General features: G+C 39.2%; 1 protein-coding gene across 1 annotated transcript in view; it reads left to right on the forward strand.

Annotated features, from left to right (window-relative positions):
- The window catches only part of SEMA5A (semaphorin 5A), a 450,728-nt gene that overhangs the window by 233,790 nt on the left and 202,184 nt on the right, over nucleotides 1-14,754 (forward strand). Inside the window, exon 4 of the mRNA XM_049767907.1 lies at nucleotides 3,192-3,291. Within this exon, the coding sequence (XP_049623864.1) occupies nucleotides 3,192-3,291 (100 nt within the window). The remainder of the gene's footprint in view (nucleotides 1-3,191; nucleotides 3,292-14,754) is intronic.

Here is a 14,754-nt window from a genome sequence, read left to right on the forward strand (position 1 = left end):
CCCCCTCTCTACAAAACTTTTACCATTTGATGGTAGTTTACAATATCAAACCCTTTCTTTTGCTCAGTATTGGGACCAAAGTCTTATAAAACAGTCTATTCATTCTTGTCATACAGTGTGCATTTCCTGCTAACAACATCAAGTTTCCCTCTTACCATTCCTGGTTCCCTCTTCCTTCCCAACCATCCTTTCCCAGCCTGCCCCTGGGCATTCCCACTAGCAGTGAATGAGTGTCTCTTTCTTCTCACATCCATGCAAGCACAGGTTGTTCTTGTTCTTTGTGATGTGTGCAATATTTAAAACAATTGCTGATAGATTTGAAGAAAGACACCAATAACAACACAATAAAAGTAGGAGACTTCAATACTGCCCTGACACCCCTTGATAGGTCAACCATACTGAAACTCAATAAGGATATATTGGCTCTGAAGGAAGAAATAGAAGAATGGCTTGGTGTGTGTGTGTGTGTGTGTGTGTGTGTGTGTGTTGTGTACATATATATATATACACACACACACACATATAGCTTTCCATCCACAAAAAGCTGAATACAGATTCTTCTCCAATGCACATAGAACAGTCTCCAAGATAGACCACAAAACATGCCTCCATAAATTCAAAAGGATGCAAATTATTTTGGTTGTATGTTATTTTAATTTCCAATCATGTGCACTGCCCTGTGCTGGAGGGAACACAAAACCCAACACAGACCTGGAGTTCTGGCTCCCCGAGAGCAATGCCAAATAATGCCAAAGGGCACACAGTCTGTGGCTACCACACCTGGATCAGAAGCTGGTCAGATCTTATCTCACCAAAGCCTGCTTCCTTCCTTCCTTCCTTCCTTCCTTCCTTCCTTCCTTCCTTCCTTCCTTCCTTCCTTCCTTCCTTCCTTCCTTCCTTCCTTCCTTCCTTCCTTCCTTCCTTCCTTCCTTCCTTCCTTCCTTCCTCTCCCTCTTTCTTTCTTTCTTCCTTCCTTCCTTCCTTCCTTCCTTCCTTCCTTCCTCTCCCTCTTTCTTTCTTTCTTTCTTTCTTTCTTTCTTTCTTTCTTTCTTTCTTTCTTTCTTTCTTTCTTTCTTTCTTTCTTTCTTTCTTTCTTTCTTTCTTTCTTTCTTTCTTTCTTTCTTTCTTGCTTTCTTGCTTTCTTGCTTTCTTGCTTTCGTGTTAGATTTAAGTCACACTAGCAGAATTTATAAGACTTTTTTTCTTGTGCAGGAGACTGAAACAGAATCAATTAAGCACAAAGCAAGCATCATAATTTAACCCTCTAATACCTTTCTGGCCCCAATCTTCCTTTCTGTGTATGAATAATTTCTGTAATACTGCAAATACCTTGTAGGTTAAGGCATAGATGGCCAAGGTTAAATCCCAGATATTAAGAAGACATTAGTGGGGCCAGAGCTATAACACAGCGGTAGGACTTTTGACTTGAATGCAGCTGACACAGGACGGACCTGGGTCAATACCCAACTTCCCATATGGTCCCCTGAGCCAGGAGCAATTTCTGAGCACATAGCCAGGAGTAACCCCCTCAGAGCCTCAGGGTGTGGCACAAAAAAAGAGAGAGAGAAAAAAGAAGACATTAGTGATAGTTTCTGTAATGAATTATGAACTCTTAAAGGATCATTGTTCAATTCTTTTTGTAACTCCTATACAAACTTATATATAAATAAGCATTTTATTTTTGTTTGTTTCTGGGCCATACCCAGAGGTGCTTGGGTTACTTTTGATTCTTTACTCAGATATTATTCCTGATAGGCTCTGGGATCATATCGGATGCCAGGGATCTAAAGCAGATCAATCACATGCAAAGCCAACACCATAAAAGCTGTGTTATCACTACAAAATAAGCATTTTGTTTTAAGTGACTTGTTTATAAATGATCACGATAGTATGCATAGTAAAAATTTTGGGAATTAGGGACCCAACATACCATAATGTTCGCAACCCCTCCAGGAATTATTCCTTCATAGAGATAGGGATAGCCCTAGAGCACTGCTGGGTGTGACAAAAATATTTAAATAAATATAAAATTTTACAGATCTTTAGATAATACAACTCTGGTTTTCTTTAAATAGATAAAGCTTTCAATAGATGTAATTCCCCCTTCTTTAAAGTGATAGTAGAGAAATATCATATCTCTGATATAAGAGTTATTTCTTGAAAATAATCCATCTATTCGCATCAACAAACAGATTGTGGAACTTGGACAAAGACTTATATTCTCATGAGATCTGGATTTGCATTTATTTGAAATTCTTTCTGTGCTGTGTATTTTTTCCCCTCAAACCAAGGGCTTTATCCATTTGACAGTTATAATGTCCCTGCTTACTTATTCAGTGTGATGTCACTCAATATTATTAAATCCAAGAGAAAAAGAACAGATAACAGACTCTTTGTGAGGAATAGCGATGAGAAGTTGGCAGAACCAACAGGCAACTCTGAATGATTTGTCATTGTCAGAAATGAGCAAAAACAGCTTAGGAAACAATGTTTGATTCTGCTTCAAATACTGTCATTTGATAATAATTGCACTGAAGGCTGGAGGCCATTTACAGAACTCAGCAGTGTTGAGGCGGGGCCCTTTGTCCAAAAATGAGACATTTTCTAGTGACTTTAAAAAATATTAATGAGACCTAAAAGTCAGATGGATTTCTCATCTAGAGAGGACTGAATGCATTTACCCAATTTAAACATGGGGCCCAAAATAGAAACCCCAAGGACAGGGAGGTGAATGTCCCCTTAGAAAGAAAGCAAAATGGCACTGCTGGACTTGTCCTTGTCCCCCAAGTGTACTTTGGGGAATTTTCCCAGGCCTCATCCCACTCTCGACAGATTGCACAGTCATTTCCATTTCTGTGTGTGTCCAGTAAGACTCTGATGATCTTGTGAATACGTCTTGATTTCTGCCCCATTCAGTGCCACAGGAGAAGCATAGTCTTGACTAGTAAATCAAAACCAGCACTGCCTCCTTTCTCACCATAATGGGGGCTGCCCTCTGTGCAATGCTCAGTCTCAGCAAAGAACATATGATGTCTCAAGGGAAAAAGCTCATGGCCCCTCAGTTATCACTTCTGGGCCTTCCTGTCTTCTCTGAAATGCCATGTTTGCTGCCTGACGAACCATCTCTATTCTCTGCAGAGGCAAGAAGTCATACATTTTCATCATTTTCTCTATTTATTTTTCCTATTTAGAAATTGGTCCCTGGTTGCGGGAGTTCAGAGCGAAGGATGCTGTGGATTTCTCGCAGTTAACATTTGACCCAGGACAGAAAGAACTTGTTGTAGGAGCAAGGTGAGAGATTTTATATTTTACTTCTCTCTAAATATTTTGGACTTTCATTGCACTCTGATGCACTTCACAGGAATTTCTCTGAGGCACTTGCTAAGGGTGATGTACTATTTCTTCTAATCATGAAATACTGCATATGTGTATTAAGGTATATTAGTCATATGAGGGGCAATGCTGTATCTTATAACAAGCTTTTATGGGGCTACCTCCATGTCAGGAAATGTACCAGCATGAATTAGCTCATGTATTTTTCTACCCATGAAACCGGAAAGTGAGGGAGCTAGTGTTAATGTCTTCCACTATAGAGATGAGGCAATTGGAGCAGACATAGAACAATATTTAACTGGCGGGGGTTAGTAATATCTCATAAAAGTTAGGTGTCAGATCCAGGTATTCTGTTCTTGCAAGTTTCACATATTACTGTACTCTTAGAATGTGTCTAGCATACAAACTTCCACAGGCGATCTAAGACCTACATCATCTTTCTTTGTGCTCTGAACCAGACCTTGTAACAGTCATTTGAGTATTTAAGGAAGTTGTTCTTAGTTTGGTCTTTTCAGATATCTATTATCTTCTGTCTAGGTCAATGTTTGTTCTTCTCATTTGATGGTGAGAGGACTGAAATCGACAGAACAGATATTGAACGTTTTTCCTCAAGATTTTGATTACTTCCTTGGGAAAGATAACATGGTTCCTACTTGTCTGTATGCCAACCCTATCAGTACTTTTTGTTCATTGGTTTACGTTGGTGTGTTAATCACATTCAGTAGTACTCAGGGTGCCCTCCTGTCTCAGAGATCACTCATGGCATGCTCAGTGGACTGTAGGGGTTTCCATGTGTCAATGTTGATGGGTTGTATGCTTGGCAAGCACCTTCCTCAATGTTCTATCTTTCTGGCCTCCAGTCCCAGAGGGTTCTTCCGAATGATGGATAGAGAATCTTCCTTATCATCTCATTGCAAAAATGACATCTCATTTGAGGCAAGAGGCCATTGTAAAATTGGATTCTTCTGGCACCCAAGCAATGCTCTTTGTGAAGAAGAGGGATCACATCTGTTCTGGCCAAATTCAGTCTATTATAAAACATGAATTTTCTAATGAGTGAGTGGTGATATTTTCCCACTCTTTCCCAATCAATCTCCTTACTTAAATCTCTCACTTCAAATAAGCACAAAGTGAAGGTGCCATATTGATTGTGGGTCCCTTTAGCACAGCCACAAGCTCCCACATCACGGCTTCCATTGCTCTCATTCCTGTCATCATCATTCCTCATTCCTTTCTCCTGTTGGTAATATTCAGATGGTAGCAGATGTGTTTGTCTCTTCTGAGTTTCTCTAACTGTAGACACCTGGACAAAGCTTAATGTTTACACAGTGTTTCTGTTTCCAGAATTCTCTTTTGACATTCCAGAATTGTCTTTGTTCCTTTTTTGCCCCTGGTAGACACTTCAGCGTAGGATGGTGATAATTTTATTTTTAATTTCTACAATTGCTCAGGGCTACCAACGCATGATGAACAGTGGATGCTCTCACCTTCCCTCTGAGGAGAGAGAGCTCTTAGTTGTAGCCAAGGAGGTAGGGGTCCCTTGCTAAGGGAGCAGAAACAAATATGACCCCAGCAACGGCTGAATCTTGGCCTTCCTTAATTTCTGTGAAGACCTTGGCAGAAACTTGGCTTTGATTCCAACAGATCCTTAGTACTGTGGGTCAGTCCAGCAGGCATGAACTGTACTGTGCAGGTGGGTGGCTTTTGATGACAGATATAGATTCTGCTAAGGGAAATGATGAATCAGAAAGAACATTGGAACTTGTAAGAGATGGCCCATGGTCTTTCTTGGTTGTACTTAGCACCTGCCATTGGGCCCCAAGGAGCCTTTTCCCAAAGTCTGTGTCATGTGGACCCTGAAGATCTGGTATTTTTAGGAAGATCCCAATCCAGAGTCACTAAGAAGGATTCAGTCTTTAGTTAATCCAAAATGCTCTCTGTCACATTAACAAAAGCAGGCAGAGTAAGCAGACTTGCAAAAAGTCAAAATTGTCAGCTCATCAATTCTGAGAGTACAATTAATTCTATTATTATTATTATTAGGAATAATATCATTATTTTCATAAATAGTATTGTTATTATTAATTATTATTAGTATTACTATTATTGATATTAGGTCATACCTGGTGATGCTCAGGGTTTATTCCTGACTCTGTGATTAAAAATCACTCTGAATTTCTATGAGTTTGAGGGACTGTTAAGGAGTTCCAGGAATGAAACCTAAGTCACCCATGTTTAAGGCAAACACCTTGCCTACTGTATTATCCAAGGCAATTTCTTTTAGATTGTGGAAAAGTACATAGCACATAGCAGATTCCATAAATAAGTAGAAGATGCGTGGACTAAAATCGCTTACTTGCATGATCTAGAGTGCAAGCCTGATTCTAATTCTCAACTTTATAATTGAGGCAATAATTTTTACTCCTTTCAGCTGTTGTGAGGATTAGATGCAATAATCTAGAAGAAGCAATTGTTATAGTAACTCCACCCACATTTCTAGGGAAGCTCTGAGCAGAGCTGTGGGTTTCAGCGGATGCGTGTCTGTCCATTTCTGGCTGATATCACTGACCAAGAGTAGACATTATACCCCCAGAAACGAGGTGTAATTAAGGTCAGAAAGTTGGAGAGGGAATGTGAGCCAGATATAAAACTTTAAAAATATCTCAGCCTTCAGGTTCCTGTCTGAATGAACTTGACCTAGCCCCAGAGTTGAGACAGTGGCTGTGCATTTGCCAAATCTGTAATAGTTTAAATATCTGAGCAGTAGGAAAAGTGAATACAACTCTTTTCTATTTTTCTAGTTAGCACAGGCATTGTAAAGAGACATGCATTGGATGGCTTTTCTTTCCTCCAGTGATACTTGACGATTCTGAAATTGTGTTTCGCTAAAGATTTTTCGCTCTCTTCAAAAAGAAAAGTCCCTTTGTGCTGCCTGTAAGAATGCTCTTCTAGGTGGTTTCTGCTGATGCAGTGCCAGAAAGTACTTGCATTTGAATTTGTGCAATTTCTGGAAGGATCTTTCAACTCGCTTTTTCCAAGATGCACATTATCTTTCATTGTATTTCAGATTCATTGACATTCATATCCTCTTTTACCCAAGCCTCTTTAAAAATTAATAATGTTTGTGTTTTCAATGATGAGACTCAGACATTTTTATTTGAGAAAATGTGGAAGATACAGTAAGGCATAAAGGAAGAAATATAATTTTTGAAAAAATCCTATTAACCTTCTCTTGCACTCCCATGCATTATTTGATTCCCTTCCCTTGTATACTTACTTGTCACAAAGACTACAAAAGTAGCTTTCATTATGTAACGTTGTTTTTATGTATTATATTTATATATCATAAAAGGGATATATATTAGAAAAGGATATATTGTGTAAAAGGGACATCATATATTATACAAGGGATACATTATAAAATGAAAGAGAATATAGAATTTACTTAATTACAAACATAATTATAGTCATAAGGCTTCACAAAGTTGAGACAAAACTAAGGGATAGTACTATGAGCAAGGCTTTTGCCTTGCACATTTCTGACCTGGGTTTAATCCTGGTACCCTAATAGGGGTCTCAAACTCGTGGCCTGTAAATGGCCCTCCATACAACATTTTGTGGCCCTGCCCTAGAGGAATCTTTTTTTGTTTTGTTTTGTTTTAGTTGTTTGGGTCGCACCCCCCCCCAATGTTCAAGGCTTACTACTGACTTTGCATTCAAGGATCACCCCAACTTTGCCTCCTGCAGCCCCCAGGTAAATTGAGTTTGAGACCCCTGCATGGTCCCCTTGAGTGCCTCCTGGACAGATCTCTGAGTGCACAACTAGGAGAAAGTTCTGACCAAAGAAGGTCTACCCCAAAACTAAAAAGAAAAAAAAAAGTATATTTCACAGCACAAAGAATCATACAGAACAGATGATGACAGAGTAGAAACCTGTTTATTTTCCCAGTGAGCCTGCTCAACTCTGGTACTTTCTGTCTATTGTTAGGCCCCTGAGTGGGTCCATCTTTTCTGCTCTGTGTTGAATTCAAATGTTTTCCCAGTTGATACCCAGCTTACTCGTACATGTGAATGCATTTGACAGTGATTGTCTTCACAAATTGGCCATCTGTTTTGTTTTGTTCTGTTGTACTACATCAGGAGCAGATCAGGACTTACTCTGGGCTCTGTGCTCAAGGGTCACATCTGGTGGGGCTCAGGGGACCATATGTAGTGCCAGGGATTGAACTCAGGTCAGCCATGTGTAAGGCTAATGTCCTCCCCACTGTCTTATTGATCTGCCCTCCAATTGGTCATACTTTTATGAAACATGAGCCATGGAGTTGTAATACGAAGAGAACATTGTTTCTTTATTTGGGTGTTATTCCGGAAGTATTCAGAGTGCTTCTGCACTCAGGATTCATTCTTGGTGGTGTTTAGGGGACCATGGATGATACTGGGAACTGAACAAGGTCAGTTGTATTCATGCAAGACAAATGACTTACCCAATGTGCTATTGTTCCAACCCTATAAAAAGAAGTTTCTTTCAAAGACAGTATGAATGTTTCATTGTTTAAGCATTTTGCTTTGTTTTCTGGCCTTTCATCTGTTTTCTTGTAAAATGATTACTAAATATCTTGCTCTTCTCTAATGAATTTCCATGTAGTATGAACAGAAAGCTGAATTATGTAGTGGTACCCTGTTTGCTGACTCAGTAGGAAACTCCTTTTTTTTTTTTTGGAGGGGGCTCACACCAGGTGATGCTCAGGGGTTACTTCTGGCTATGCACTCAGAAATCGCTCCTGGCTTGGAGAACCATATGGGATGCCAGTAGCTTGGGCCACTTGTGCCATAGCTCTGGCCCCAGGAAACTCCTTCTTACACAAACTCTGGAGAGTCAAGACATTTGCCAGTGAAGGAGCAAATGGAGACTGAAATTCATAATCCCAACTCTTGGGTCACCAGTGACCATAGTGAAGGCCCATTTTAGGATGATATCCTTGTTTATTTTTTTTGTTTGCTTTTGGTTTCTCGGCTATACATGATGATGCTCGGGAGTTATTTCTGGCTCTGTGCTCAGGAATTACTCCTGGTGGGAATCAGGGGATCATATGATATGCTGGGGATGAGACACAGTTGGGTCGCATCCAAGAAAGCATCCTAGATGCTGTATTAATTACCACTCTGCCCTCTTGTTGATTTCTTAAGCCAATTAAAAGTGGATCATCAAGGAGCCAGAGATAGCACTGTGGTAGGGCATTTGCCTTGCATGTGGCCCGCCTTAGATAGACCAGGTTCGATTCCTGGCATCTCATATGGTCACCAAGACTGCCAGAAGTGATTTCTAAGCTCAGAGCCAGGAATAACCCCTGAGCACTGCCAGGTATGGACAAAAACAAACAAAAAACAACCAACTGAACAAATGGCAACAACAAAAACCATCATCAAATGGGTTCATTCTGGACACACCAAAGAGAAAGGGATCCTATTAAGTAAGAATCTCTGCACACCTTCCTAACTGTGGGTCAGAGCTCACAAGTAAGCATAGCACTCTGGGATATTCCATTCTATTTGATGGAATCCATTCCTAGATAGAATCAGAAAACGGTCCTTTCTATGCATCTGAACAACAAATAGAAAATACTTCTTATTCAGCATGTTGCTGTTCAAAGCAAACTCATTCAAGGTAGCCTTTGTTGCCTTCCTTGACAATCCCAACTAACTCATGATCTAGAAAATACTTAGAGCATTATTTTATTTAAAAATTTTTGTTACATGATTAGCTTATTTAATGTAGTCTACTTTTCATTTGATTCCCTCGTTTGAATCCTTAAACTTGAATATAAAGGGAAAGGTCATTCTTATGGGAGGCTGATGATGAGTTTACATTAGGTGTTTAAAACAGCTATTCCATAGGATGTGATTGATCAGGCATGTTTCTGTTTAATCACACTGAGTGCCTCCTTTCAAAATGGTTTTGCTGCTGGTTCTGAACAAAGGGAGCTTTTTTTTCTTTTTCTAAGTTCACCTAAAAGGTGTTTTAGAATTGGCCAACATAATTTAATTTCTGCTTTGAGGATGAAATTTCTTTTTTATTTATTTTTATTTATTTATTTACTTATTTATTTATTTATTTTTGCGTTTTACCTGAGAATCTCTTGGAAGCAGCATATAATTAGTTAAATAAGGGCCACTGATGAGATCAGCCAGACTGTTTCCATTAGGTAGAACTTCATTGTTGTTTTGCAAAGGGGGTATTTTCATCTCGTTTACACAATTAAAGGTAACTCATGCTGAGTGGAATGAAATCAGGAGCTCAAAGTGAAATTTTTGTTTGTTTGTTTTTGTTTTTGAGTCACACCCAGCAGTGGGTTTTACTCCTGGCTTTATGCTCAGAAATCACACCTGGCAGGCTCGGGGACCATATGGGATGCCAGGATTCGAAACACCGACCTTCTGCATGCAAGGCAAATGCCTTATCTCCATGCTATCTCTCCGGCCCCAGCTCAGAGTGAATTTAAAAAAACTGTAGACCCCCATGGATCATAGGAATCTGAGGTAATGATGATGTTTCTATTGTACTTAGGCTAATTATGACTTCTGAAAAGTAGCTGAGAAGGAAGAGGCTTTCACATGGCTGTGCTTCCTGTTGACCCTGATTTTTCAAACCTGTACTTTAAGCTTTAAATGTTTGCTCTTCTTCATCCTCTTCCTCTCAGTGCTTGATCTTTATTCATAAACACATATCTTTTTTCTGTAAGACTCCTTTTTGCTTATTTTTATACCCATTCTCCCCCTTTCTTAGAGCAGTTGAGTTTCTGAAATAATGAGGAAAGGCCACGTTTTGTCTGCTGACCTGGTTTCCATTTCTCTAGAGGCTACCAGACACCAGTTTTCCTAAAAAGTCAGGGATCCTTAAGCTGGCCCTGAGTGTGTCCCTTTAACCAGCAGGTTGTCTTCAGACGCTCTTCTGGGTAAACTTCTTGTATCCACTGTGTTTCTGTTGCTATTTTTTACAAAATATCTAGAGACCAGATAAGCCTAGCAGCATGATCATTGATTTAGTTTTTATTGTTCCCATTTCCCAAATTCCATGAGTGGCCTAATGAAGTGTAATAAAAAGACCCAATCTCTGTGTGAATATGTGTATGTGTGTATGTACATGTATTAGTACATTGCAGCTTTTAAACATTGAGGGTATTTATGGGACCAGAGCAAGAGCACAGTGGGTAGAGCCTTTGCCTTGAACATGGCCAAACTGAGTGCAATCCCTGGCATTTTTATAATGGTCTGCCAAGGCTGCCAGGAGTAATTTCTGAGCACAAAGCCAGGGGTAAACTTTGTGTGCTTTTGGGGATGGCCCACAAATTTACCAATCAACCAAAGAAATAAAAAACATGGAACATATTTCTCCTAAGCAGATCCCACATGTCTCCCTGAAAATGATCCATTCATGTAATTATTGCTTCTTGAATTACCTTTCATTAAACTTCTTATTTTTTTTGTTTTTTGTTTTTTGTTTTTTGGGTCACACCCGGCTCAGGGGTTACTCCTGGCTCTATGCTCAGAAATCACTTCTGGCAGGCTCGGGGGACCAGATGGGATGCTGGGATTCGAACCACCGACCTTCTGGATGCAAGGCAATCGCCTTACCACTGTGCAATCTCTACAGCCCTCATTAAACACTTGTTAAGCATCCTTGATACCAGGAAGTTTGGTCCATATTGGAGGAACAAAGATGAAGAAGGATAGTAGTGACCTTAATGAAGAGTTTTAGCAGTTGTTTTTACATTGAATTGGCCCATTTTTTCCTTTATAGAAGAAAAAAGTCACTCAAGTCTCCCCTGGAAAATAACCATCTTTAAGGCAGGGCCCCTAGAAGATAGATTACCTGCCCAATTTAAGCCATGGTTACTGCTGCTGTCCTTCCCCCATTATTCTGACAAACCTAGAGGGAAATCAGTATTACCCACTTTGAGAAACCCTGCTTTAGTTTAATTCCAAGGCCCCTGAATGGACCTTCTGATTTTTGTAAATAAAGTTTTATTGGAACACAGATATTCCCCTTATTTAAATTGTACCCATGGCTGCTTACTGTTTGTAATGAGAGATGAGTTGTGACAGTTGAATCCACACACGTGAAATATTTGCTCTTGTCCCTTAAAGAGTTTGCTGACTCTTGGTATACAAACCTTAAGAAGGACAAAATCGGTTACCTTTTTCAAGAGCCCCTAGCAAAAGTCCTGAAAACTTGAAAACTGCAACAGGAGGACAGGAATGGAGAAGGGCTGGGAAAATGCACTTCTGGCCAACCTTTAAGATTCAGTTGGGGTTTTGCAAGTAAGAATGTCCAGAGAAGGACCACATAAATGGGGAGCCTGAGGTCCCAGTGAGGACCCACGAGCTGTCACTCACTGAATAGGGAAGTAAGTGTTTGCAAAATTAAATGAGGGATGAGCTGAGACTTCATCCTCTGGACAGTGCTGGTAGTCATAGAGGATGCCCAAAGATGGTCCAGGAATACCGATTTTCAGGCTCCTAAATGAAAGCCGATATAGGATTTTTGGAAGTAATGTCCATCTTTATATGTCTGCTTGTCTGGCACCTTTGTGGTGCCAAGCACATTAGGAGTGCAGGAGACTGTTGAATCTACATATGTGTGCTCTGATATGCATCCTTCTATTGCATTGTTCCTGGAACACTCTGGAGTTTGGAGAATGTGTGGTAAAGAAAAAGACACAAAAGACAATGTAAATGTTGAGAGTGGGGGAGGAAATTGAGATGAGGAGACAGAATGAAGACTTAATTTAGGGTTGAATTTGACTGAAATTCATGATGAACTCATAAGTGGTGACAAAGGACAAAGATGGGATTGGGGAGCAGCACTGGGGAGTCTAGCTGGATGGGGTGGCATTAAACAGGGTTGAGCTTTAGGGACATGATTTGATTACTCGCATTGACATGGAAGATACCCTCTGATTTTATAAAGTCCAATGATAACCCAGGAAAATCATTGTATATGGGGCTAATTTGAAGAATTCATCTTCCCAGGAAAAAGCACAGGTTAAAGGCATAACAGGATAATTCGGATGATACTTTTTTCTATGAAAAATGTACTTGATTAACCTAAAGCCATGAAGCAACAAAACAAATGCCCAATGGACCTGCAAAAGCAGAAATTATGAGCAAAAGTGAGAGCAATAAGTCATTGTGTGTAATCCTGAGGCAATTTGTGACTCTCAGAGCATACAAAAACAAACTTTCAATGCGATTACTAACAATTTTGATGAATAACTTTGCCTCAAAAAGTGCTTGTGGGGAAAGGTTGTTCTGATTAGATATCTTCAAAATTTGCTAATTACATCATTGGTCTTAATTACCGCTGAAAATCTATCTTTGCTCTTTCGACCTATTAACTAAATATTAGCAGATTGGTTTTGTTATTTCTGTGAAATTGTATATTTTACATGTGATTGACATTTTCATATAATAGTAACATTTATGTGTTTATTTTTGGTTTTAAGCAGTGTTCAGGGCTTATTCCTTGCTCTGTGCTCAAGGATCATTCCAGGCTGGACTCAAAGAACTGTATGGGGTGTTTCCTGCTGTCCTATCGATTCAGCCCATATAATAGTAGCATTTAAAAACTTGATTGGTTTGTTTGTTTGTTTGTTTGTTTCTGGTTTACTACTCATACCTGTGGTGCTTAGAGCTTATTTGTGACTCTGCTCAGGAGACCAGGGGCAATGCCAAGGATTGTATTGGGGGGTGACTACATCGAAGAATTGCTTGACTTCCCAGTGCTATATCTCTGGCTCTTGACCTTATTTTTTGATATATTCTTTTTAATTTATTACTAATAGCCATTACTAAAGAGATTTAATGTTAGCCTTTAGGATAAGGAATAACATTTGACAATAGAATTCTCTGAGCATTTTAATGGATAGGAACATTAACAACTACAATAAAGACAGAACCATTCAGAAGTCTATCAAAATACAAAAGTCCACATATTAGTAATTTCGGAGAAGAGCAGGAAAATTTTTGCTTGAGAAAGTAGCTCTGTATAACTGTATTAGACATTTATTTTAATATTAAAATAAATTAATACAATAAAATGAATCAGCACTTAAAAACTGTCATCTAAAGAACAATCATTAGCTCTTTAATTTTATTTTTTTTTGGTCCACACCCGGTGATGTTTAGGGAATACTCCTGGCTATGTGTTCAGAAATCGCTCCAGGTTTGGGAGACCATACGGGATGCCCGGGGATTGAACCACCATTTGTCTAGGTTAGCGCATGCAAAGCAGATGCCCTACTGCTTGTGCAACAACTCCAGCCCCAGATTTTTCATTTTTGTTTTGTTTTGTTTTGTTTTGGGCCACACCCGGAGAAGCTCCGGGGTTACTCCTGGCTATGCACTCAGAAATAGCTCATGGCTTGGGGGACTATATGGGATGCTGGAGATCGAACTGCAGTCTGTCCTAGGCTAGTTCTCACAAGGCAGATGCCTTACCCCTTGAGCCTGCTCCGACCCCAGATCTTTAATTTTTTACTTGGAATTTGTATCTTCGAGTCACACCTGGCTCTGCCCTCAAGGTTTAGCCCTTGAGGTTACTAGGGCTCCTCAAGGGTTTCTGTGAGGTGTTGAACCCATGTTGGCCATGTTCAAGGCAAGTCCCTTATACATTCTACTATCTCTCCAGGCCTGTTATTGACTTTAAATATATAATACACTTGGTGATTTTAAATTTTAATTACTCCCTTTCTACACTTGTGGGCAAAAAGCATGTGTATATATTTTTGAAATGGTTATAATCACAGAGAAAACAAGTGTCTGAGAAGTTGTCTAGAATCAACTAGCATAATAAAATATCTTGGGTGTAGCAATTCTAAATAGTAAACTACTTGATGTGGTAAACTACATGATTCGACTACATGGTCAAATCACATATTTATCTTTTTTAAACTTCTGTATTAAATATTTAGTTTAATATATTACATACTTACTTCATTTATTTTATATAATTGTAATACTATTTCAAATGCTGTATTAAATTTTGTGTTGAATAATTAAATAATTTTAAACTTCTATACTAAATAAGAAGGTTTCTGTATTAAATACTTTAGATCATTGAAGGGATTTGTAGGGAACATCTTTGTGCATTTAAGTTACTTTAAAGTCACACACTGACAATCTCTAATTGTATGAATGCGATTGACCTTAGAAGTGTGCCTGACCTTAGAAGTTCCCTCTTTCCAAATGGATATGAACAGCAGTTTGGAGAGAAGAATTCATTAAAGAGGATGATGGTGGCACAGGGAAAGAATAATGTAGTTTGTCATTTGGTATCAACTATCAACTTCAATTTACCCATAGAGTGAGCTTTTATGTGCCATTTGCAAAATGCTTCAAAATGGCCAGGCATGAACTTTCATA

This window comes from Suncus etruscus, chromosome 2, assembly GCF_024139225.1.
Source record: "Suncus etruscus isolate mSunEtr1 chromosome 2, mSunEtr1.pri.cur, whole genome shotgun sequence".
NCBI classification, from domain to species: Eukaryota; Metazoa; Chordata; class Mammalia; order Eulipotyphla; family Soricidae; genus Suncus; species Suncus etruscus.